A 22,654-nucleotide genomic window follows, 5' to 3' on the forward strand; every position below is an offset into this window, starting at 1 on the left:
CCTCTATTCTCCAAAGAACACATACAAGCCATTTACAGTCCATCAACAGAGCCTTGTATAGAGCTGGTGCTTGGAACTAAATGATGGCCCCCACTTTTCACACCCTTCATAATCCAGCACCTGAGCCCCTCTGGCATGGCCAGGGCAGGTGACATACAAACAAACTTCATGTGTGCAGCTGTCATCGTGACCCCTGGCAGATGCATTCCCTGGTACTACCACATGCTCTGCCTTAGGAGTAGGTCTGAGACTGTCTAGAGAGAGTAAGAAATGCAGATTACATTCTCCTAAGAAGTGAAAATTTGCAGCCTCGTGACTTAGGTACATTGCTTCTATCTTGTTTGAGATCCTTTTCTTAAAAAATATAGATGAGTTCATGTTAGATTGAATCTGGCCTTTCTTTAACAATTTCTAGCTGCCCTTGCTTTTGGCAGCTTGAGCACAGCCTGAGTTCAGCAGTTGTAGCATGAAGTGACACACAGATCTTGCTTGCTGTGAAATCTCACAACAGAAACATTTCTTATTACTAAATCAAGTTATTTACAACTTAATTCCTATTTGACTAGATCAGTTTCACAATATTTGTCAGCATGACCACGTCACATCAGATCATTTCTCTTTTGGCAGAGATTTAGTACTAGCGTGACCACACTGATGTATGAGGGCTTTTGCTGGAACAGCTTATTGTGGTCAAGTAATTGGTACAAGCAGCACTGACAAAGGAATGTTCTGCTTAAATTGACTTAGCTGTGTTGAAAGGTTTTTACTAATTTAAGGTGCAGATCTAGCCCATGCCTTTCATTCCTTCTCTTTTTCTCTTTTTAAGGCGCTGCCACCTATTCTTTTCCTTGCCATCATTTGTGCCACTGTTTATGTTACAACAGCTCCTAGAAACTTTGAGTATATAGAGCTTGAAGATAAGAATCTAACAGAGACACAAATGTCATTGCATGTTATTAAATATTCACAACCATTCCATCTTAATGGGAATAGTTGATTAAAGAAAGAATAACCCAGATGGGTTTATTGTATTGGAAAGGTCCATGTTCAATCCTAAGGCAGCCTAAAACTCAGATTTAAGGCTATGTGCATTGTAGGCACTGTAAGCTAAGGAAAAGCAGCCGTTCCTTCTCTTCCTCTCCACTGCAATCATCCTACACACTAAAATGATGCCACTTAACAATGAGAAAATAAGGGCATAACTTCTTGAATAAAAAGGAAGCCTGCCACATCACTGTAAAACAATGAACATAACATGCTCTGGCTGAAAATTGACACTGCTAATGAATTAAACTGATAAATGCCTGGCACATGCTCATGGATTAAAGTGGAGCAGTTAGTTTTTTGCAACTACTGATAACATTATTTACAATGCTTTTGTGATTACTTACCCCTTCTAGTACTTATATTGTCAACACACATACAACACTGGCATAATGTATAGCGCATTATATATTAATACTTTCTATGACTTTTAACGTTCCCTTAATACCAGAAGTAATTGGAGAAACAAGTAACCAGACAACACAGCAATTCCAACATGAATATTCATATGTTAACAGAGCAGGGTGCATTAACAATAGTAACTAATAATCTACTGCTTTACCACAGCTGGTATCACACCTTCTTCCTTATACACATTGGGCATTTTGTGATTTAATAAATACATAAATGTAAAACCAGAGATTTTAATGTGTAACTGTTGCATTCTATCTCCATTTCTTCTAGGGGCTTCAGGGACGGCAGGGCCAGCCTGGGCCACCTGTAAGTGCATAAAAAACTGTGCCTGTGTTTTTCCATTTTGACTGCACTATATAAAGATGTAAAGTACCTAATATCTGTTTTTTCCCATTTTCCAGGGACCACCTGGACCACCAGGACCAAGGGTAAATTCTGTAACAACCTTTACCTACAACACAGTGCTTTATCGAAAGTGAAAATAACAGGATCCTCTTCAAATGTACTACTTGTGCCAGTGCTCAAAGAATTTACCACCTGCATTTCTGTATATTCTTATTCATGTTTTTATATTCTGAAATACCTCTTTTTTAGAAGCAAGTGGATCTCAATGCTGCTGTTCAAGCTTTGTTTGAGTCAAATGCTGCCTTGCAGATGGAGGTATATATTTAAATGTATTTGTAATATCATAGAGGGTATGCAATTATAACTTTATTTTTTGAGGACATAACAGGGTTTCCTTTCAAAGACTTAGTTTAAAACGAATAATAGATAACAATTGATTGTAGAATGCAATGAAACATGCTAGGATTTACAGGACATAGCGGAAATGAAATTAAGAGAAACAGCAAGACTTCTACCTTTCATCATGATTGGTAGTAATGAACATCTACTGCCTATCACACATAGTGGACTGTATCTGTTCAGACAGATAATTATAGTGGCATTTAGGGTTTGATCAAAAAAAATATCAACATATATGTGTCTGGCCACACTGGTTGCAAGAAAATCCCTTACATGGGTGAAGTCAAATAAATTTGCACATAATTTCTAGGTTAAGCCTCAGAGTAGATTTCAGTATTCAAAATCTGAAACCTCTAAGTTTACTTTAAAAATGCGCCTTTTTTTTCTTTTTTTCCCCTGTATCCATATTTTTATGTTAATGTGTCATAATGACAAATGTGCATACCTAAACCTGCCTTAACATCACTGCTCTGACAATTTTAATAAAATGTACTAATTTGTTTACTGGGGTATGTTATCCTTACGTTGTTTTACATGGCTGATTGCATTCATATAAACACTTTGATTGTGTCTGGCTATTCAATGGCCATTTGACTCTTACTGCATTTACTGTTGTTGTGACACTTCTTTGTGGTAACACATTTGCTAATGGCCCTTGGCAGAAATACCAGAATACTGAAGTAACTTTACTAGATCACAGTACAGAGATATTCAAAACGCTCCACTACCTTAGCAATTTACTGCACAGCATCAAGAATCCTCTTGGCACACGGGATAACCCAGCACGTATCTGCAGGGATTTGCTTAATTGTGAACGTAAAGTGTCAGATGGTAAGTGTCCACTTTCACTAAAGCTTGAACACAAGTACCTTTGAAAGGTGTTGCTTCCAAATGCTGCTTTCTACATTAAAATTCTGATGTGCTATATTTAATGTTTTTATTCTTTTTTATTGTATTCTCTTGCAGTACGCCTGTCACAACTATCTATATTTCATCTTTAAGATAAAATTTCTGAATTTTAAATGTGAAAGTATGTAGATAACTAATATTATATAAATATTAGACAGATTCTATCTGTCAGTAAACAGATGTATCCAGAAAATTTGAAACTGACTGCAATTTTGTGATTCGAAGTTTTCCAAGAATTTATAGCTAATCTTGCAATGAATTTTGTGTGGACCAGATTCTAGATTCCTAATGAGAAAATTATATACAATACATTACCACTGTCAGATACACTGGCAGTCATTGTATCTCAGAAGTTCCCGAATCAATATTTCAAATAAAATCCCCATCCTCTTTAAACATGTAATGCCATTCTAACTGTAATCAGAAGTGGTTTATTACAGTCATTTTTCTCAGTATCTGTTATTAGTATAATTTTAATAGTGAAAATATTTTCATGTTCCTTTTCTTTCATTTCCTTGTGAAGGTATGGTGATAACATATGTAATGTTTGCCAAGAAGTATGAATATTTTAGCAAATTATTTAGTAGTAATTATATTTAGGTTTTATTTTTTGTCTGAAATTATATACTAACAGGAAAATACTGGATTGACCCAAATATTGGATGTCCTTCTGATGCCATTGAAGTTTTCTGCAACTTCACTGCAGGTGGTCAGACATGTTTAACACCATTGTCTGTGACAAAGGTATGCATTGCTTCTAGAGACACTGTGTCTGTGCTTGAACTCTAAACAAATGCATGCTTGCTTACTTAACTCATGGAAAGGTGTTAGATTTCGGGGGGTTGTTGTGCATCTTTGTGGAAGGACATGTTATACATTCTGGTACAGAAGTTACAGTTTTTCTGGAGACTATATATGTTAGTAATTCTCACTATGCCAATAAAATTATTTTGTTTTGCTTTATACTTTCTTATACAAGGCATAAAAATAAGCCTGAAATACTTCTAAGCCACATTAGTATCTCATCACTCAGGGCACCTAAGCATAGAGATGCTGAGGTTGTTACAATAGAAAGGATGAAATTACTACTGCTTTCCAACACTTAGGTACTTTTAAATGCTGTTAAGGAGGGACTCGTTTCCTTTACATCATTAGTTCATGTTCCTCCTTACATGTAGTTCTTGAACTCTTGGGAGCAGAAATTTTCTGTTTGTGAAGTTCTGTATATATACTGTAGTCACTGAAGAGCTTCAAAAATACTGTGAAGTTCACATATGCATTCCTACATGTGGAAGAACCCTGAATATGAAGCGGTCTTGGAGAAATTCTTCTTGAGTAATGAGTTACTATATTTTCTGTCTAAAATCAAAATATACGTATGAACTTTTGCATCTGTAATGGGCTATCAGTATTGCTGGAACCTGTGGTCTAAGAAGACTAAACAGCAGTGTGATGTGGCTTCAGTTAAAACACTGCTGCTGCTAATATCTTTGTTTGAATCACAAAAGCATTTGTTTCAGTTTCCTTATTTAAAAATAGTGTTTTCTGGCCAGCTGTGCTTCAGCAATGTTGTAAGCACTAGCAAATGTTTATATTTAAGCTTTGAAAATGTCCTATGAAAGCTTCTGTTTACAGTAATCACTGTAAGAGAACATAACATCTCTGCTGAGGAATGCAAATCATGCTCTTTGGCATTGACCCCAATGTATATAAACATGTACACATGCTCCAATGCCTGAACACCACACTTACATGTCCATGGCACTTTGTGTCACTGTGGCCATTCAGCATAGTCCAGCTGTAAGTCTGACAATGCTTTTCTCTCGGAATTTAGCTGGAGTTTGGTGTTGGAAAAGTGCAGATGAACTTCCTTCATTTACTGAGCTCAGAAGCAACCCACAGCATCACAGTCCATTGTCTGAACACACCGATGTGGGGAGTAAATAAAGCAGGTGGCCGGAAGACATCGGTTACCTTCAAAGGATGGAACGGTCAAATATTTAAAGCAAATACGCTACTTGAACCTAAAGTGCTTCTGGATGAATGCATGGTAAATACTTTTAGCAGCAGCATTAATTATGATGGAGGTACTGTTTAGATGTTACTAACCTTCTGCAAATAAATAACAATTATTTAGATTCCCATACCTTATAGCTTGCTTCTTTGCATAGCTCTGCGTATGCCAGCCTTTAGATACTGAATTCAGCATCTCTTCAAGGGTAAAAGCAATTGCAGTGATACAGGGTATCTGTACTTGCTGTTTGCATTATGTCTCATGCATTTTGAGACTGTATGAAAACATCAGCACAGAAATAGGGAGGTCCTCCAGGAAAATTCAGGAACAGTTACGCTCAGAATGAAAATTCAGGCTTTAGAAATGGCACTTGTTAAATTACACAGTTTCTTTAGGAACTGATGAGAGAAGAAATGTTTCTGTGCACTGCTTCTCTTTCGCTCTGTAAGCACAATTTTCATTTGTGTTTTGAAGCTCATCTTTTATGTGACTCTAATATGCTTCTCCTGTGTGTTTCAGATTGAAGATGGCAGCTGGCGTAAGACACAGTTCTTTTTTCACACTCAGGACACAAATCAGCTTCCAGTTGTTCAAGTTAATGCACTTCCTCATCTCAAACCAGGACAGCAGCACTTCATAGAAAGTGGCTCAGTATGCTTCCTTTAGGATTTCTGTCCTAGGTTTCTTTTTGCATCAGCATGGAGTTTCTGCACAGATTGAATACAAAAGTAATGATCCGTTACAGGCAAAATTACTAGGAAACTGAAGAATCGTTTCAAGTGTTGTTGGTTAAAGAATCTCAGGAAGAAAAAGACTTCCTCCTAAGGAGAAATGGCATTAAAAATAAAAGAAAGAAAGAAAAGACTAAGGCAGTTTTCTTAAAGTATTTAAAAATAAATTTCTCGGTGCTTCCTTGCATAATTTTCTGGAATGGATTATCTGAACATGGAGTTTTTCAGGACATCAAGTGTTCTTAGCGATTTTTTTACAGCACTGCACAAAAACCATCCTGAGGAGAGCTGGAGACATATGATACTAAGGAGCAATACCTGCTAATGCTCCTAAATGTGCAATAGCTTTTATATGAAAAGTGAACCATCCCACAGTACAGTACAATACGTCTTCTTTTCTTAAACGTTGTTTTATTCTAGTCCTTTGTGGACACACACATCTGAACAGATGGCACACTACCTCTTTTGTGTTCCCTGTCTGTGTTGCCTTGGTGCTCTTCATAACACAGGGTGCTTGTGGCCTTAACAGATTATTTGAGTCCCTTTTTATCTTTCAGACTGTATGTGCTGGCTACATCAGGATATGTTTCTGTTGTAAAGGTACTTGTTTTAAACCGTTGGTCACATACTTCACATAATGAAAACATTATTTATGTGGATTTTGTGTTTAAAATATTTTTGTGTACTATTTTGGAAATGGTGTATAAGACAGCATATTGTATAGGGCGCATATAGTCAGAACGGTTTGCATTACAGCCATTGTAAAAATTGTTGTAGAAGAGCTGCATAAAGTAGTTTTAACTTTTAAATTCTGTATTTCAGTTAACATTGTTAATGCCAAAGCCATCTTAAGATGATATATTCTGTATATATTTTGTAACTTCTGAAAAAACCTACTACAGCGTGTCTTCTGAATGGCTGCTGTTAAATGATAATCAGCATTTCATCCTCTTAGAAATTCCTTTTTTTTGGCAAAATTTATTAGATCATTTTGAGTTTTTAAAACTAAGATTAAAATGTTCAATGAACTTTTTTTTTAGTAAAAAAGAACAGTTTTACCATTAGGAAAAGCACTCTTTACATTGATATGCCTCTATCTATTATCAATTCAAAGTGTGCTCGGGAGTACACAGCAAGGTGATACCAGACTGTATTTGGGGGAGCCCGGGAGTGTTCAAACAACCTGTCTGTCTTGATCTGCAAGAAACCACACCACCAAAGTACAATAAAGTAAGCTTCCAAGCTATCTGTTTGTCTTTTACTATTCTGTTTCATACTGTATAGGTCATTCTTAGAAATGATGAAAATCCTCTGGAAGGGCACTTTTGTTAGGTGGCAGTGCTTCTCTTCCCTAGGGAAGGTGTGCTCTGTGTCGTGGAATTCTGCCAGAGGGACAATGTTTGCTTTTGCAAAGTAAGGTACATGCACATCCCACCTTACATTTTGTATCAAAGCATCATTTTTGACCACTTCGAGAAAAATCTGATAAAACAAAAGATCAAACCAGACTACAAAAAGATGAGAAAATGTCTCACTTTTTTGCATTTTCAATATCAATGCACTGACATTATGATTTGACATTTGCCCTTAGTTTGGCTTTGGAGGTGATGTTTTGACAAGTGTTTGGGGGTATTTTGTAAGATTATAATTTTTTTAGAAAATGTCTGCTTCATGCATATTTTTATTAATCTCGCCCTATTTTTGGGAGTTGTTCATCTCAGAAATTATCTATTTTAAAAACGAGGAACTTAAATTCTTATAAGGCTGCTCGGATGTGCATTTCCTTAGTTGAGGCAAAGCCGCACATCCCATGCAGACAGCGGGGACGATGGAGCGGGGCAGCGGGGCACCGCCAGGCAAGAGCGATGTCCCGTGTCACCTGGATGGGGAGTGTCGCGCCGTGGGGCGGAAGCACCCGTTTGGCAGCGTGCTGGTGTGCGGCGCGGGACGCGTTTTGGGAAGCCTCCTCTGTGCTTTGGGAAGCCTCCTCGGAGCCTTGGGAACCCTCCCTGGCCGGGCCACCAGCCCCGGACTCCCGCAGGTCCCGGAGCGCCGGGTCCGGGATCGCCTCGTGCGGCTGCGCTGTGGCTCGCGGCCGCCAGGCGGCGCCGCCGCGCAGCAGAGGCCGCGCGTGCCCCGCGCCGCCCCGTGAGGCCCCGCGGCGCGGCCATGGCGGAGCGGGACGGGCCCGGCGGCGCCGGGCGGGCGGCGGGCGGCGGGAAGATGGCCCTGCACAGGTACGGCGCGGCAGCGGCCGCACGGGCTTCGGGAGCGCCGTCCCGGAGGGACAGCCCGGGCAGCGCGGGCCCGCCCCGGGGGCCCGGCGAGCGGCCCTGTGCCCTGCAGCCCCCGCGCTGCTCCCCCGCGGTTTGGCCCGACCGAGCGAGCGGCCGCTGGGCAGAGCCTCGCTGGAGCGGTGGCGGGCAGCGGGCACTGCGGAGATCCTGCAGAGCACGGAGAGGGAATCCCTGTTCCGAGTAACTCCCCGCTTCTGGTCTGCAGTGTTTGAAACCTTTTTTTCTGGTTTTTGGAGTGGCTTCGTGCTGCTAATACACAGAGCTCGTCAGGAGATGGTATTGCTGAACTTGTTCTTCAGGCCCTCGCTACCAGCAAGCAGCGAGCACGTGGTGGGGAGTGGAAGAGAAATGGGTTAGGGCTGACGTTTATCCCCTAATGGTTGAAAGTGGTGGCTTTGTACTATTCTTGAAAACTTGACTGATATGGGAGAAATGCTATTTCTCGTTTTTATTTATCAGATTTAAAATAATAAGGATGATTATTTCAGTTGACATATCAAGAACTTTTTCCTAAGAATGGCAGAAACATCTTTTTTAATAGCCTCGTTTAAAACACATGGTCATCTTTGTAGAGGAACTCAATTTTTCATTGATATTTGTTTGTTATACTGGTAAGGCTTACACATTTGTGCCTGAAAGGTTCCCTTACTTTGGAGTTTGCACAGCTGACAGCCAGAAGCTGTTTGGCTGACCATGTTGTCATGGTCTTTTTGTTTCAGTGAAAAAATGGGATGCATTGTTCAGGCTTTGGTGTGAATCCTTGAAATTTACTTTCCATCTGCCTAAAACTGGGAATATTATAAGCCAGCATGGTACAGTGCACATTACAGGTGAGGCAAAAGGAGAAAAGCACTGATACAACCAGGCCACAAAGCATAAACTGATAAAGGCTTGCTATGCTTCCAATTCTGGAATTAGCACGTGGTTTGTTTTTTTTCTTTCAGGCATCTACTGTATTTTAATATGTATATGTTTGGAGATACTCCACATAGCTTATGTTTTGTCTGCCACCTTTCCTAATCCAGGGCATTTGTATTTTCTCTTTTTCCTTTCAAGGTGCACATAGCTTTTCCTAAAAATGCTGATGGATGGCCTAGTGCCTGGTTGTTGAGCAGACATTTTTATAGGCCAGTCAGGTGCAAAAATGCTGCATTATTGAGAAGTGTTTTTTGCTTCTTTCAGGTGTGAAACCTGCAGCAAAGAAGAAGCTAAGTACAGATGTCCACGATGCATGAAATATTCGTGCAGGTATCTATTATCTGAACTAAATAGTTTTGATTATTTTTCCCATTCTCATGCTGAACATGTTAATGTTTTGGGGTTTTTTTTTTGTCATTTCAGCCTATTGTGTGTAAAGAAACATAAGCTTGCACTGAGCTGCAACGGAGTCAGGGATAAAACAGCATTTATCTCAGTAAATGAATTTACTGACTTGAACCTTTTGAGTGGTAAGAACATACCTTGTGTGTTCTAAGACTCCCTGGTTTTACTAGGTTGGCGCTACATTTTTCTTTGTTTTTTTTAACCTTCAGATTATCGTTTCCTGGAAGATGTAGGAAGGACAGCTGATGCTGCTGCTCGACATTGTATGGTGCATAGTCCAGCAACAAAAAGACTTGTAAGTTTTTGATTATCCTCTTGCTGTGTTGGAGTTAGGGTAGGCTACCTTTGAATTCCCACTGAGGCAGTCCCAATCCAGACTCTGGAGCTGGTGCCTCTCTTACGAAGGTATGAATGACCCTGAATTTTAGAGACAGAAATCAAAAGAAGTCGTTAGGTTTATGCAGTAATAGATGGCTACATCCAGTTGCTTGGAAGAATAGATTGCTAACTATATGCATTCTTAAAATTTATGCATGACCACTGTTGCTGTTGAATGATAGATGTGAGTTAAGAAATTCTGAATGTTTCCTGACACCTCCACAGAAGTACACACTTCTCAGATAAACAGTGGATTTATTAATTGCCTAAAAATTTTTACATGCTTCCCTACATACCAAATGAAGGCAGCTAGAGCTCCTCAAAGAATAAATCTAAGCAACAGTGATATAAAAGCCAGCCTTCTAAGGGAGGGGGGGTTTTTGCTGAGGCTCTTTCAGCAACTAAACACATTCCCCAAACTAAAAACAGTGAGCAAACAAATGAAACAAAAAAGCCCAACCAAGTCTACTCCAAAGTACTTAGACTCATTGATAAGTCACAAAAAGGCATCAGGGCCATTTTATTTTCCAGTCTTGTGAAGATATCTTTAAATACAGCACTGAACTCAGAATTTACACTGATAACAGAATAAATTCAGAAGATTCCAGCTTCCTCTCTGGCTGGAGTCATTACTCTGTGTGTGTGTGTATTTAGCACCATGATGTCCTGAAAATTTGTGCTGAAGATGGTGAGCCTGCATGGGTAGCAGGTTTAGGGGTGTGATACTGGGCATGTTAATGGGATGATGCCCTTAGTGCTACCTTCAAATCAGAATTTGTCGGTGGCTGGGATGGTGCTTGTGCATCCCTTCTGCCAGCAGGGTTGTAACCCAAAAAGCATCGTTGTGGTGGTATTGCACCCACAGTGGTCACACTGTGACCTTCATGGTGTGTTAAAGAACTTTTACAATGAGGAGATAATTGGCATGTTCTTTTTTAATAATAAAAAAACTTACGAAAATGTTTCAGAGAGTTTCTAGGCTTACTTCATTTTTTTTTTCATTCAGGTTGGTTTTTTAAAAATTCAGAGTATTTAATTAAATATGGCCTTTTCTACAGCTTTTTATTGTTCAATTTTCATGGGTTTAATATTTTCATATTTTTAAAAAAAATGGTCTTATTTTTTTGCCAGTTGTACTGCTTGAGGAACAAAGCTCGAGGGTGTAATATTGAGCTAAAGACACTGCCTGTTGGATTTACAAAAAGAAGAGAAAATTCCACCACCTTCAATTTCATGTGAGTCTTCAGTTGGTTACAGTCAGCAATATTTTATTTTTACTGAGCATATAATGATGAGAATTTGAGTTCATACCAATATGCTTGCTTTAAAATCTGTTAGATGCACTTTTTTTTTTTTTCAAAAACTATTTAATATTTTATGCTTCAGGTTTTCTGTTTTTTTAAGGTTGGTTGAGCTCAGTTTAAAGGCTTACATAATTCATGCTGTATTTTGAAAAATGCTAACACTGAGTAACGATAGGAAGAATCAGTGCTGTTGTGCTTTTTTCCTTTTAATTAACACTTAGTTTTTCTGCTGGAAGAAGAAAATGCTTCTTTAGAGGTTTATTCTAAGGGATTGATGTAGAAAGCTCGCACAAGTCCCTGTCTTTGAAAAGGCTGACTTCAGATCTGAGGAGGTGCTTCAGTACCTGTGTTGTATTCTGTGACGGGAGTTGCTGTGCTGGAGAGCGTGAGTGTTTGATACAGCACAGCTTAGAGAGACAAGTACAGACAGATGCGAATTCAGGAAGAAGGCTAAGGAAAATTTAAATATTTTTTCCTTTATCCACTCTGTGGTTTTTCTCTTATATTCGGAATTTGTGTTTCAAAGTATTTTCACAGTAAAAATAAAAGAAATGACAAAGTATTTCGTTGTGACAGAAATCAGGTCTACAGTTCAACTCAGTGATATACTGAGATGAAATATAAATGCCTTCTGAGCTTCTCACACCAGGGAGATCCCTGATGACTCACATCCCCCTGATGGCTCCTTTACTTGTTTTGTTCATGGTCTCAGTTTTGGTGGCAAGCTGTGTTTTCAGGATGCATTTTCCCTGTGTTCTCGGAGCTGTGCACTCTGCAGTGTCAGTCTCTGGCTGGCCACCAGAGGTCTGTCTCTGACAGAGTAATAACCCACCTGGAAACTGCTCCATACACACACCTGGATCGTTTAGGCAGTTCTGGAGAAAAGCATAGGGGGCTTTGGTTTTGCGCATAAAGTAGTTTTTAGCAGAACGTTAGCATCAAATAGATGTAGAAGTGTAACCTTTTAAAGTTACATATTTATCAGTTCTGTTAAAGAAAACCCAGGGTGAACCAATGGAAAGAAAGGAAATCTGAGGTATTTTCTCGTCTCTCTGCCCCAGATTTATAGGTCTCCCCTCAGAACAGACCAGGTCTGCCCCAGACCTTGCAGAGGTTGCCTCCCTCTGCACTGACTTCCCCGTCTTTGGCTGCATATTCTGCCTTTTACAGATCCTTTTTACTAGCCTCATGCTGGAAAAAGTTTCTCAGGCTTAGAGTTGAGTTTCACTTTAACAGGGAAGTTCCTTAATGTTTCGAATAAAACAATAAAGACGCTTAACAGGTTTAGGCTAAGGAGTAGCCTTCAAGAGCAAGTGCAGGAAGCCCAGGAATGCTGGGGTCAGTAGCTAAGAGGACAGAAGAACAGAAAGGGGGCAGACACAGGGAGGTTTGACGCTGTTGGGAAGATCCTGGGCATGGTACATAGCTGTGCTGACAGACATTTGCCTTCATGTACCGTGTTCTTTTTCCTCTAGAAAGCCTTTTTAGGTACACACTGAAGCATAGCTTGCATTGGGGACAAATTAAACTTTGAGCAAATTACACATTCATGTGTATTGTGTAATTTTTGTTGGTTTTGTAGAAGCAGATTTAAAAACTAAGAGGATGGGGCAAAGAAGGTGACTTCTTGGCAAATAGGCATGGAATTATTTCACTGGCTGTTCAAATTCAGTGATGCATATTAAAAATTAACATCTGGTTTTTGGGCAGGTTTCTTTTGGTTTTTGGTTGTTGGGTTTGTTTTTTTAATTGGCATGTTCTGCTTACTCTCTTTAAATGGATTCTAAGGAATCAAGTTTGATCAAACCAGTGAATATCAGGCATTTAGCACCTATCTCATGGGACTTTGTGACACCCATAACATTTTGTTAAATCTCACATTGGAATGAGGTAAAGCTGCGCAAATAGTCGTATATCTATTATATGAGCTTAGCACCTGACAGTGCTCAGGGTCTGGTGTGTCCCTCTCCTGTAGATGTGAGCCCCTTCTCATGCTATTTGTTAGTCAAGATTTATAGACTGATTGCTCCAGAGGGTGGAGGCTGGAAGCTGCTCAACATCTGTGCGTGGAAAACTGAGAACAGGCTTCTCCCATGTCCTCTTCACACTCTCCCTGTGAGCCAAGCTGTTGGGCAGTACAAGGCAGGAATGAGAGTAGTCCAAAACTAGGAAGTACAAGATGTGTTCTTGTGTCATCCCCTGCCTGTGCCAGTGCTGGAGGACTGATCTGTGTCATTTCAATGTGTTAACCAGACTCTTCATTTCCTGGATTCCATGAGTTTGTTTGCTAAATCTGATGTTGTGGAAGCATACGTGCCAATGCTGGGCAACACAGGGATTAGACTAATGTGTAATATTGAATATCTAGGTAATGGAGGGTCATTAGAAAGTAGAGTCTGAGTCCACAGTGTTAACTCATGGTACATCTGACTTCTTATTCATAAATTATTTTTAATGTACTGCTTCACCATACATTTCCTGTGGTGCCCTTATTTTCAATACAACTGAGAGTTCCCGACTGGATATGTTCTGCCATGGAGTTGGTGGGGTGAATTGCTGGGATAGGAAGCCTCTGGGAAAGGGGTGAAGGATGAGGCCAGGCTGAAACCAACAGCAGGAGCATCAGCTGGGAAGCTCCAGCCATCAGGTCAAATGGGAAGTGGGGAATGAGCTTGCAAGTCCATGGCTCCTGGTACGCTGGCAGGAGATGATGTAGTGATACTGAAATGGGACAGTGCAGTTCCCTGAGCTCTGCAGCTTGTGCTGCCCTGCTCCAGCCCATGGCAGCAGAGTGGCATGGAATGCTTCATGGAGTGAGCTTACTTAAGTGCAGATGACTTACGCAATGAGGCATTTTCATTTAGAAAATGAACATAGTGCATGTCTGTTGTATTTGAAGGAAATACTACCCCAGTGAGCCATAATGGAAAATGAAGTCAGTGAGATCTGGAGCCAGGATATCTAACTTTAATCAGAACTTGCTGTAAAGCAGCTTTGATAGCATCTACAGTTGACATCAAGTTCTCTGGGCACAGATCAGTGATGGTGAGGGATGCTTCACTTCAACAGGCACCCAGCAGGTTGTTTTTCAAGACTTCATTGTACAGTGAAGAGTATGAGGCTATCCTGTTCCAGGCTTCTTTTTCCTCTTTCTTACTTTTATCCTGTTTTTAATCTGTCTTGCCTCTTTCTGCTTGCCATTTACTTCCAGGCAAGAGTACTTTGAAGAGAGATGAAGTCATTAATTGCAGTTTTGGTATTCATTTGCTGAGAAAAAAATCAAACAGTTTGTTTTTCATAGTGGAACTTCTTGACAAGAAATGAACTTTTTAACTTCAGCTTCACAGCACTTTCTGTGCACTATTCCATAGACTAGATTGTGCCTGGAAGGGGGAGGCGGGGCAGATGTCTGAGAAGAACCCTCTTAAGCTGATTTTTCAGCTGCGATGATGAACTGAGTCTGCCTCAGTGAGCCCACAGGGAACCAGTCTTGCATGTGAAATGAGGATGTGCTGTGTGACAACCGTTTGTACAGACACGTGAAGAGTGTTCCTAGCAACAGATAGCAGATAGCTAAAGTACTTTTCTGGAGCATTTCTTTTTCAAGTGCCTGTATTAGAGACAGTCCTCTGGGCCACATGCATGTTTCTGTGAGCTGTGTCATGGTTTGTCTTGTCACATTGATTTGGCTGTCTTGATTTAAAGATCAAAGTATCACAGAAAGGGTTATATCTTCAAATATTTAGAATAGGTAAACATGGCCTGTTTGAAAAAATTGTGGAAGATGGTGAGTTAAAGGAAAAAATGCTAGCAAGCCTCATGTTAGTTAATAATATAGAACAAAACCCTCATCTGAACAGTCCTTATAAACATTTTAATGAATGTGCCTATCATTAGTGTTTCCTTCAGCTAATGGTGGTGACCCTATTTCTGTGTCTAAAGCTTACTAAATTTTACTAAGGTCTCCCTGGGAAAGTGCTTTGAAATAATACCATTCCATGTTAAATGGCAGATATTAATGTGTCTGAGAGGAATCACAAGCTTGTTAATTGCAAGGGAACTGAACTGGTTACATAACCCTATTGGTATTCCAGTTTACTCTGTGTGTATGGTATCACTGGTGCTTCCTTCAGCTGTCAAGGTAAGAATTGCAAAACCTTGTTTCCCTGACCTTGCAAAAAACTCCCAAAATTCCACTCAATGATTTCGAGTTATTTAAAAACATTTTGCAATTTGGTAATTCTAGACTATCATACCAATATGCAAAACAGGATAAAAATCATGGGTCCAAATACTATGCCAGCTTCTGATTTTATATATATGCTGTATGATTAATAATGTTTTCTGTGTTATCCTCCAGCTCTGGTCGTCTTACCTCTTTCAGACCTGATGTTCTCTAATTTCACCTTCTCATTCAAGGAAGGCACTCTCATTCTCCACTTTAGCAAACATGAGCAGAGAGAAAGGAGGAATCACAAGGCATGCTGCACAACTCTGCTGAGGCACACATTGTTTTGGGGACCCTGGGCTTCATTAATTCTTTTTATTCTAATTATTACCTTCTTGGGAAGGGGGTTCCTGCTTGCTCTTTTTTTGGTAAATACTAATACGTCTGATTTTACTTATACTCCAGAAAGTATAGTTCAGCTGTAAAACTCAGTTTTCTCCTAGGAACAACTAGGTAAGGGAATTATTTATTTGATAATCTCACTTTATAAAAAGTGCTTGGATTTAAAAATTGCTGTAAGAGTTAATTGATCATAGCACCTAAGTTTACTATTTTGCTGGTGGATGCACGTACACTCATCTCTGCAGCCAGCTAGAACCTGCTGGATGATGTTTCATCTGCCTGATAAACAAATTAAACAACATGTTGGAACAACACTGTGTTTACTTTTGATTGTAGACCAGAATTTTTGCATAACTGAGGGTGATTATCCTGGATACAATGATTCATTGGTCTTAAATAATGTTTAAAAAAGTAGTTAAAAAAGAGACACCATTAGATGTCCCTGTCCTTCGCAGGTGTTTGAGCTCTGATTTCTAAATCTTTGCTGTTTGTCATGAGTGTGAATTTCTAAACCAGAGCAAAAGGCCAGGAACCTACCTTTTAGGTTGTGCTTTCTCGTAGGGGAATCTTTTAGAAAGGTTTCTGCAGATTTTCTGCAAATGAACAAAAAGGCAAATAGAGACTGCCTGATGTAGCAAAGTACTCTCTACCTAATACTGCCTTTCTTAAGGTGATACTAGTCTCGAACTATGCTTCAGGAGCTTCTTTTCTCAGGTATTCATTGTGCTAGCTGGAAAGGGAAGATGCCTCATAAAAATAACAGCTAACATACAGAAGAAGGGAATGTGACATCACTTCGTCTGTACCAAAAGTTTTACGATCTTGCTGTAAAATGTTTGTTCTTTCTGACTTCTCTTGTCCATATTATGCCAGAAGGCAACTTTCCTCCCTGGCCATGACACATTTGAGGCCATCATTGCTGGGAAAAGATGAGTCCCCTGTGTTCCGTAGGACCTGGCCTCAGCTGGGGCTCTGGCTATTATTGTTGCAGAGGTTTGGTAATCTCTCCTGGGTGATATGCCAAAAAGCAGTTTCCTTTTCTGAAATTAAAGGGCAGCTGGAATATTCTCCCTTTTAAAATGTGAAATACCGTTGATCAGTTAATGGGTGATATCTTACTATATTTGTAAGGAACAGATTTTCATCCCATGAGGACTTGAAATTCAGCAGGATGTGGGAGCATTACATCTTTCAAAGAACATCTCAGCTTCTCTGCACACCCCTTTTACTCTTTGAAGCCATTCAAAATCTTAACTCTGTATTTTCTTCTGCACCCATGCTGTCGGCTACCAAGCTTTATCATCGAAAAAATAAATAGTAGTTGTTACCAACTAACACTAAGAATATGCATTTCTTTTTCTTTTCAGGGAGAACAAGTTCTACTGGCATTTGAAGCTCGTATTTCCTCACTGTCATGCTGAATACACTTTAAAAGGGTACAGAGCTTTAAAAAAGATTTTTATAAGGTTTAAATTAATCTGCTGAAGTTGAACTGCAAAATATTTTGATCAGTTCTTACTGAGTTCTGTTATACAAGGTAAACTCAGGTATTAATTTTAGTCTTAATTAAAAGGGCATTTCAGTTTAAAAAATACTGAAAGTTGTTTAGTCTTTCCCTCTTTGAAAGCTAGCAGACTTTTCAAATCAGGCAAAATGTTTGGTTGTTAGTCCTTTTATTTATGTAAATAGAGAGGTTGTATATTCACGATAGCAGTACCCCTACACCTAACATATTCTGTTCTCATGGAGCAGATGTTCAGCAAGATTTGCCACCTCTCCTCACCTGCACTGTGGAGCTGACCTTCATACAGGGTGAAATGGTTGCATTGTTTGCTTTGTAGGAAAGTCCACAAACATGTTTCGAAAAGGCAAAAAAATAAGCTTTTATTGACAGATGTTTCTCCTTTTTTCCTAGCCTGAAGGGAGGTGAGAAGTATGCCCTTGTCTGCTTCTAGGGCTGCAGGAACAGCGTGTTTCTTTTGCAGGGTTAGAAACTAGAGATATGCATCTGTTTACTCCTCGTATGTGCCTGTGAAATCCCAGTGCTGAAATTGAGATAAAGCTGCCCATATCTGTGCAGTATTGATACACATCTATGATCCTCCCATGAACTACTCAACTGTGCCACTATAACATGCTAATATACAGCTTCCTCCAAGTGACTCATAACAGTTATTTGTGTACATGATGATCAATGTCTCACATGCTTGATTTTTATCTTTGGTGAAAGGGTGCCTGATGATAAAACACTTGCTGATATCCTCAAGCCATACATTGATCCAGTGGAGTCAGATCCTGTAGTTTGTCAAAGGTGTGTATTGAATAACTTTTCTGCCTAGTTGATATAATGCACTAATAAAAGAAGGGAATGGTTCTGAATAAATGGCTTAAATTAGCTGCATTATCAGCTTGCAGAGCTGAGTTCCCAGTCAGCAGTACATCTTTAATTCCTGTGGTGAAAACCATCCTAACATTCACCAACCAACTAACCCTGGGGTATAGCCACCAAATTTAAACCAGCAAAACATTAAGAAACTGACTCACGGCTTAAAGACCAAGTAAAGCAATTATAATTCTGAAAAATGTAACCATAATTAACCTCAGTGGAGGTGAGGATTTACATCTTCAAAATAATTAGAAAAACATACTAATAATTATAACCCTCATTTATAGGAAACAATATGTGACAAATTATTGTTTTCATGAAAAAAATACATTGTTTTGGCGGTTGACATACATATCTTATGGATGACGGGAAGAAAAGTCATTGTACATCATTTCTGCGTCTTTGCTGCCTTTTTTTTTTCAGATTAAAAATCTATACAGCATCTCCTCAGTCAGATGTACGAATTTTAATGAAAATAGAAAACAGGAGCCGAAACTCTATCAGGTGAGGTGGTTCTTCAGTTTGTGTGCTTACTAATTAAAAATAACAAAAGAATTTAACATGTTTCTTAGTCTTTAATTTTACAGTTGGAGATTACATAATCTCATGGATTAAACTTCAGTGAGTAATTACAAATGGTCTTAAAAATGATTTGGCAAAAATGCTGATTCTTTGTCTTTTAATATGTCAACATTGACATTTTGGTGCTATTATTGAGTAAGCAAGCCCCTACCTAAACTGCTTCAGCAGAAGTCCGTGCCAGTGTAACAGAACACAGGTTTGTGTTAAAATGCTAAAGAACTGTATTGACCCATAGATCTTCCTGTCTGGAAGTTCCTCTCTGGATATGTTAACCTCCCTCAGGGAGTTGAAGTGATAGTCAAGGAGAGTTATCATTTTAAATCACTGCAGCAAAAATTATGTGTTTATCACAACCCAGTCACTGCATTTAAAATTACACATTTTTCTCAAAGTTACTTGCTCATCACTCTTCATGTTACCGTATTTCTGGGTGTGGGCTTTTATGTCTTCGGAATTCAGGCTTGTGCAGAATTGTTTTCTTTGTTTCCAGAACAGACAATAATCTTGAACTTCAAAATCAAACTTTAAATAAATACTTTTTGCTAATATAAATACCGTTCTGAACACTCCATCTTGTTGTCATTGCTGCTGAAAAGGATATGTATCAGCATAGTATCATAACTTACTGTGGTTCACAAGTGATTCCTAGTTAGGCATCTGAAAGTACCTTCTGGTCTTCAGATGTAACAAATGTAAATAGTATGCTTCCCTAAAATATGATACATTATTTCCAAGGGGGGAATAAAGGTATATTAAAAGAATTTTAGCTGTAACTTAGCTTCCAGTTTATGCTGGGTTTTTTTCCCAGTAATACTAAAAAATGTGTAATGTACTTTCCAGTTCAAATTCAAGTGCAAACTCTTAATGATGTTGATTGATTTTTTCTCCTTGCAATCATTATTTGAAATATGGTTGTAACATTTGCCATCAGAATTGCCAGCTAGAAATCTGTTGGCTGTAAGTGAATTTGAAGATACAGAGCCATGGTTCTTATAAGCGGGGGGAAAACATGAAAGGCTTTGGACTGACCAGTACCCTGTGTCTGAGTGTTATAAGTGTGGGAATAGTGAGTTCTCATTTGTGGAACACTGGAATTGTAAGGGACCAGCTGTTTCAGCTGAGTGTTCAGAAGTCCATGGAGCCTGATGGGTTTCATCCTAGAGTACTGAAAGAGGTATTGGATGTTACAGTAAGACCTCTCTTGATCATGTATTAAAGGCCTTGGGGTCTGAGGAGGTCCCTGCTGACTGGATGTCATGTTTTAACCTAACAGGCAACTAAACACAGCTCAGGCACTCACACAACACCCCACATCCCCAGTGGGATGAGGAAGAGAATCAGGAAGAAAAAATTAAAATTCTTGTGTTGTGATAGTTTATTAGCACAAAAAAGGAAAGGATGATAATGATAAAAGAATTAGAATATACAAAAACAAGTGATGCCCAGTGAAGTTGCTCACCATCCACTGGCCAGTGTCCAGCCAGTTCCCAAGCAGCAGCCCCTGGCCAGCTTTGCCCTTAATTTATGTGCTGACCATGTGTGATATGGTATGGAATATTCCTTTGGCCAGTTGGGATCAGCTGTCCTTGCTATGTCTTCTCCCACCTTCTTGTGCCTTCCAGCCTACTTGCCGGTGGGGTGGTGTGAGGAGCTGAAAAGACCTTTATACTACAGTATCAGCAGTGGTCTTTCACATTTCCTTTTTTAGGAAAGAAGGAAAAAGTTGGTTTTGTAATAGTAGATAAAATCCACATTTTAATCTTTTCAAGTGTAGTATTTAAGCTGTTTGGAAGTGAAGTATGTAAGAAGGTTTGGAAGAAACCAGTTTAATACAGAAGTTGACTATCTCTTGTGCTCTTTAGGTTTTTTTTGTTACTTAACCATTTGCCTCTTCTGAAGTATTTATAATATTTCCTTATGTCACAGATTTGAGCAAGAATTTTTTTTTATTAAATTAAATTAACCTAAATATTCTTAAGTCTGAGACTCATCTGTATTCCCAGAATCAGCCTGTTTGTTGATGATGAGGTTGGAGTAATTGGTATTTATCCTACTTAGTGAATGTAAAGTTGGAAGTACAGGAACACCAGTAGAAAGTTAAAATAGAAGTGTATTTTGACTTGAGGACAGCACTTCCGCAGTTGGAAATTATATGAATCTCTTCATATAAGTTGGTGGAGCAGGCCCAGCTGGGGCAGTGCAGACAGGTCAAAGAAACAGCATACTGAAGAAAAATTCCTCCTCTGAAAGGAAGGAACAAAGTTTGTTTGAAATGATGGGACTGCTATGTCAGCATAAAGTCACTTCTGTCGACATAAGCTGTGTCTGTGCCAGCAGGCACTCTCAACGCTGTTGTTGTGACAAAGGCTCTGTGAGGGAATTCAGAGTTTTACTGTAGTTGCATTACAGTTAAGTAAGAGGGAATTTGTTTTGATTTCTTCTCCTTTTGGTTCCTCGCCCCTAAGTTAATTGGAGAATATTGCTCTTACTCTATGAATCAATATGTGGAATTGCAGTGGAAGTAGTTGTGATGTAACATAACCAGCTTGCTGCTTAGTGGTGTTCCCTATGGAACAAAAACTGAGTGGAGACAGAGCTCCCTCACCTTTCTTTATTGTTTCTTTAACAGTGGGAAGCGTTAACTGCTGGTTTGTGTAGCCTTGAGTGCCACTGTCAGCTCAGTGTAATTTCTCATCCTGTGCCTCCTCATTTTGCGTGATTTTAGGCTGTATATTTCTGTACGGAAAAAAGATCTTCCATCACTTGGTGGGCAGACTGAAGGAATAGGATTGGCGTAGGTTACTCATACGTGTAAGTGTACATGAATGCTGTGTTATCTACAACTTCTGTGCCCACCAGAAAAATTTCTTCTCCACAAGCACTAGATGATAGAAAAGTTGTAAACACATGTTGTTTTGTCAGATGTTGGTTTTAGGCTTAGCAGAACCTTTTGGAAAAAAGTCCTTTTCGTATTTAAAATTGTGTATTATTGAGGAAGTGCAGTGGTGTTTTGGAGAGTATCTAAGCAGGATTATTATGGGTTATAAAATGTTAGTCTTCTAGTTTTAAGGTAGGTATGCTACAGAAGGAGTTTAGTATTTCCTGTAATTGTTTATGAAACAGGAGTTTGTGGTTTAGTTTTGGCTGGTTTTTGTGTTTCACAGCAAATCACCCTTTTAGTTTGAAGGTCCTTTGTAGAATGCTTTAAATTTTTGGGGTTTTATTTTTTTCTTTCTTCAGAAATAGAAATTAGCCATGAAGTACTGATTTCTGATTTCTCACAGGAGTTCTGCAGAACTTCAGAAAGCCACTGGTGTGCAGGTATTGTGGATAGCTGCCAAATACGGTGCTTGCTTTCTTCTTGCTGTGTGTCTTTTACCATCAGTGGTGACAGTTCCTAGGTAACTTTGCGATAAGTTATTACTTCTGTCTTCCCTAAAACCAGCCTGTAAGAATTGCTTTCAGTATTAATTGGTAGCACTCCACAGTTAATTGGGGTAACCTAAAGCATAATTTCTCCTCATGTCTTCTTGGTCCTACCTGTCATCTCATGCTCTATAACTCTCAGTTACACTTACTTTATGAGGAATCTTGCAAAGGAGGGTTTCAAAAAACAAGCGTTACATAACTCTCTTCTTCACTTAAAACCTTTTGCTTTTAAAGGAAGTTTGGAAAAAATCTGCATTTGAGTGGGTCAGAATAGTTTTCCATTTGGTACTGCTTGCTTCGATCACCTGTTATGCAATATTTAGTTAGTGGTTGGTGTCCATTCTCTCCTTGGCTGTAGCTATTCCAAGAAAGGTTTAACTTCTGCCTCTTGGATGATTTTTATAGTCTACATTCTTTTATAAAGTAGTATTTTCTTTCTTCAGAATAAATTAGTGTCCTGACTATCTTCAGACCTTTATTTGGGATGCCTTCAAAGTGACTTCATATGGTAAGAGTATTGCTTTTTCCA

The 22,654-nt window shown here is 39.2% G+C and overlaps 2 protein-coding genes across 4 annotated transcripts in view; both read left to right on the forward strand.

Annotated features, from left to right (window-relative positions):
* Positions 1-7,102, forward strand: part of COL24A1 (collagen type XXIV alpha 1 chain) — a 127,475-nt gene extending 120,373 nt beyond the window's left edge. The window contains exons 54-60 of one of the 3 annotated variants that reach the window (XM_032118331.1): positions 1,729-1,764; positions 1,860-1,886; positions 2,053-2,118; positions 2,865-3,033; positions 3,746-3,855; positions 4,946-5,161; positions 5,645-7,102. In XM_032118331.1, coding sequence (XP_031974222.1) covers positions 1,729-1,764; positions 1,860-1,886; positions 2,053-2,118; positions 2,865-3,033; positions 3,746-3,855; positions 4,946-5,161; positions 5,645-5,791 — 771 coding nt within the window. In that variant the 3' untranslated portion in view covers positions 5,792-7,102. The remainder of the gene's footprint in view (positions 1-1,728; positions 1,765-1,859; positions 1,887-2,052; positions 2,119-2,864; positions 3,034-3,745; positions 3,856-4,945; positions 5,162-5,644) is intronic. The other 2 variants (XM_032118332.1, XR_004241841.1) reach the window with 2 other exon arrangements.
* Positions 7,103-8,017: 915 nt separating this feature from the next.
* ZNHIT6 (zinc finger HIT-type containing 6) overlaps positions 8,018-22,654 on the forward strand; it is a 30,439-nt gene continuing 15,802 nt past the window's right edge. Inside the window, exons 1-8 of the mRNA XM_032117509.1 lie at positions 8,018-8,093; positions 9,336-9,401; positions 9,495-9,601; positions 9,686-9,771; positions 10,986-11,089; positions 17,096-17,164; positions 17,959-18,039; positions 18,538-18,618. Coding sequence (XP_031973400.1) covers positions 8,026-8,093; positions 9,336-9,401; positions 9,495-9,601; positions 9,686-9,771; positions 10,986-11,089; positions 17,096-17,164; positions 17,959-18,039; positions 18,538-18,618 — 662 coding nt within the window. The 5' untranslated portion in view covers positions 8,018-8,025. The remainder of the gene's footprint in view (positions 8,094-9,335; positions 9,402-9,494; positions 9,602-9,685; positions 9,772-10,985; positions 11,090-17,095; positions 17,165-17,958; positions 18,040-18,537; positions 18,619-22,654) is intronic.

This window comes from Corvus moneduloides, chromosome 9, assembly GCF_009650955.1.
Source record: "Corvus moneduloides isolate bCorMon1 chromosome 9, bCorMon1.pri, whole genome shotgun sequence".
NCBI classification, from domain to species: Eukaryota; Metazoa; Chordata; class Aves; order Passeriformes; family Corvidae; genus Corvus; species Corvus moneduloides.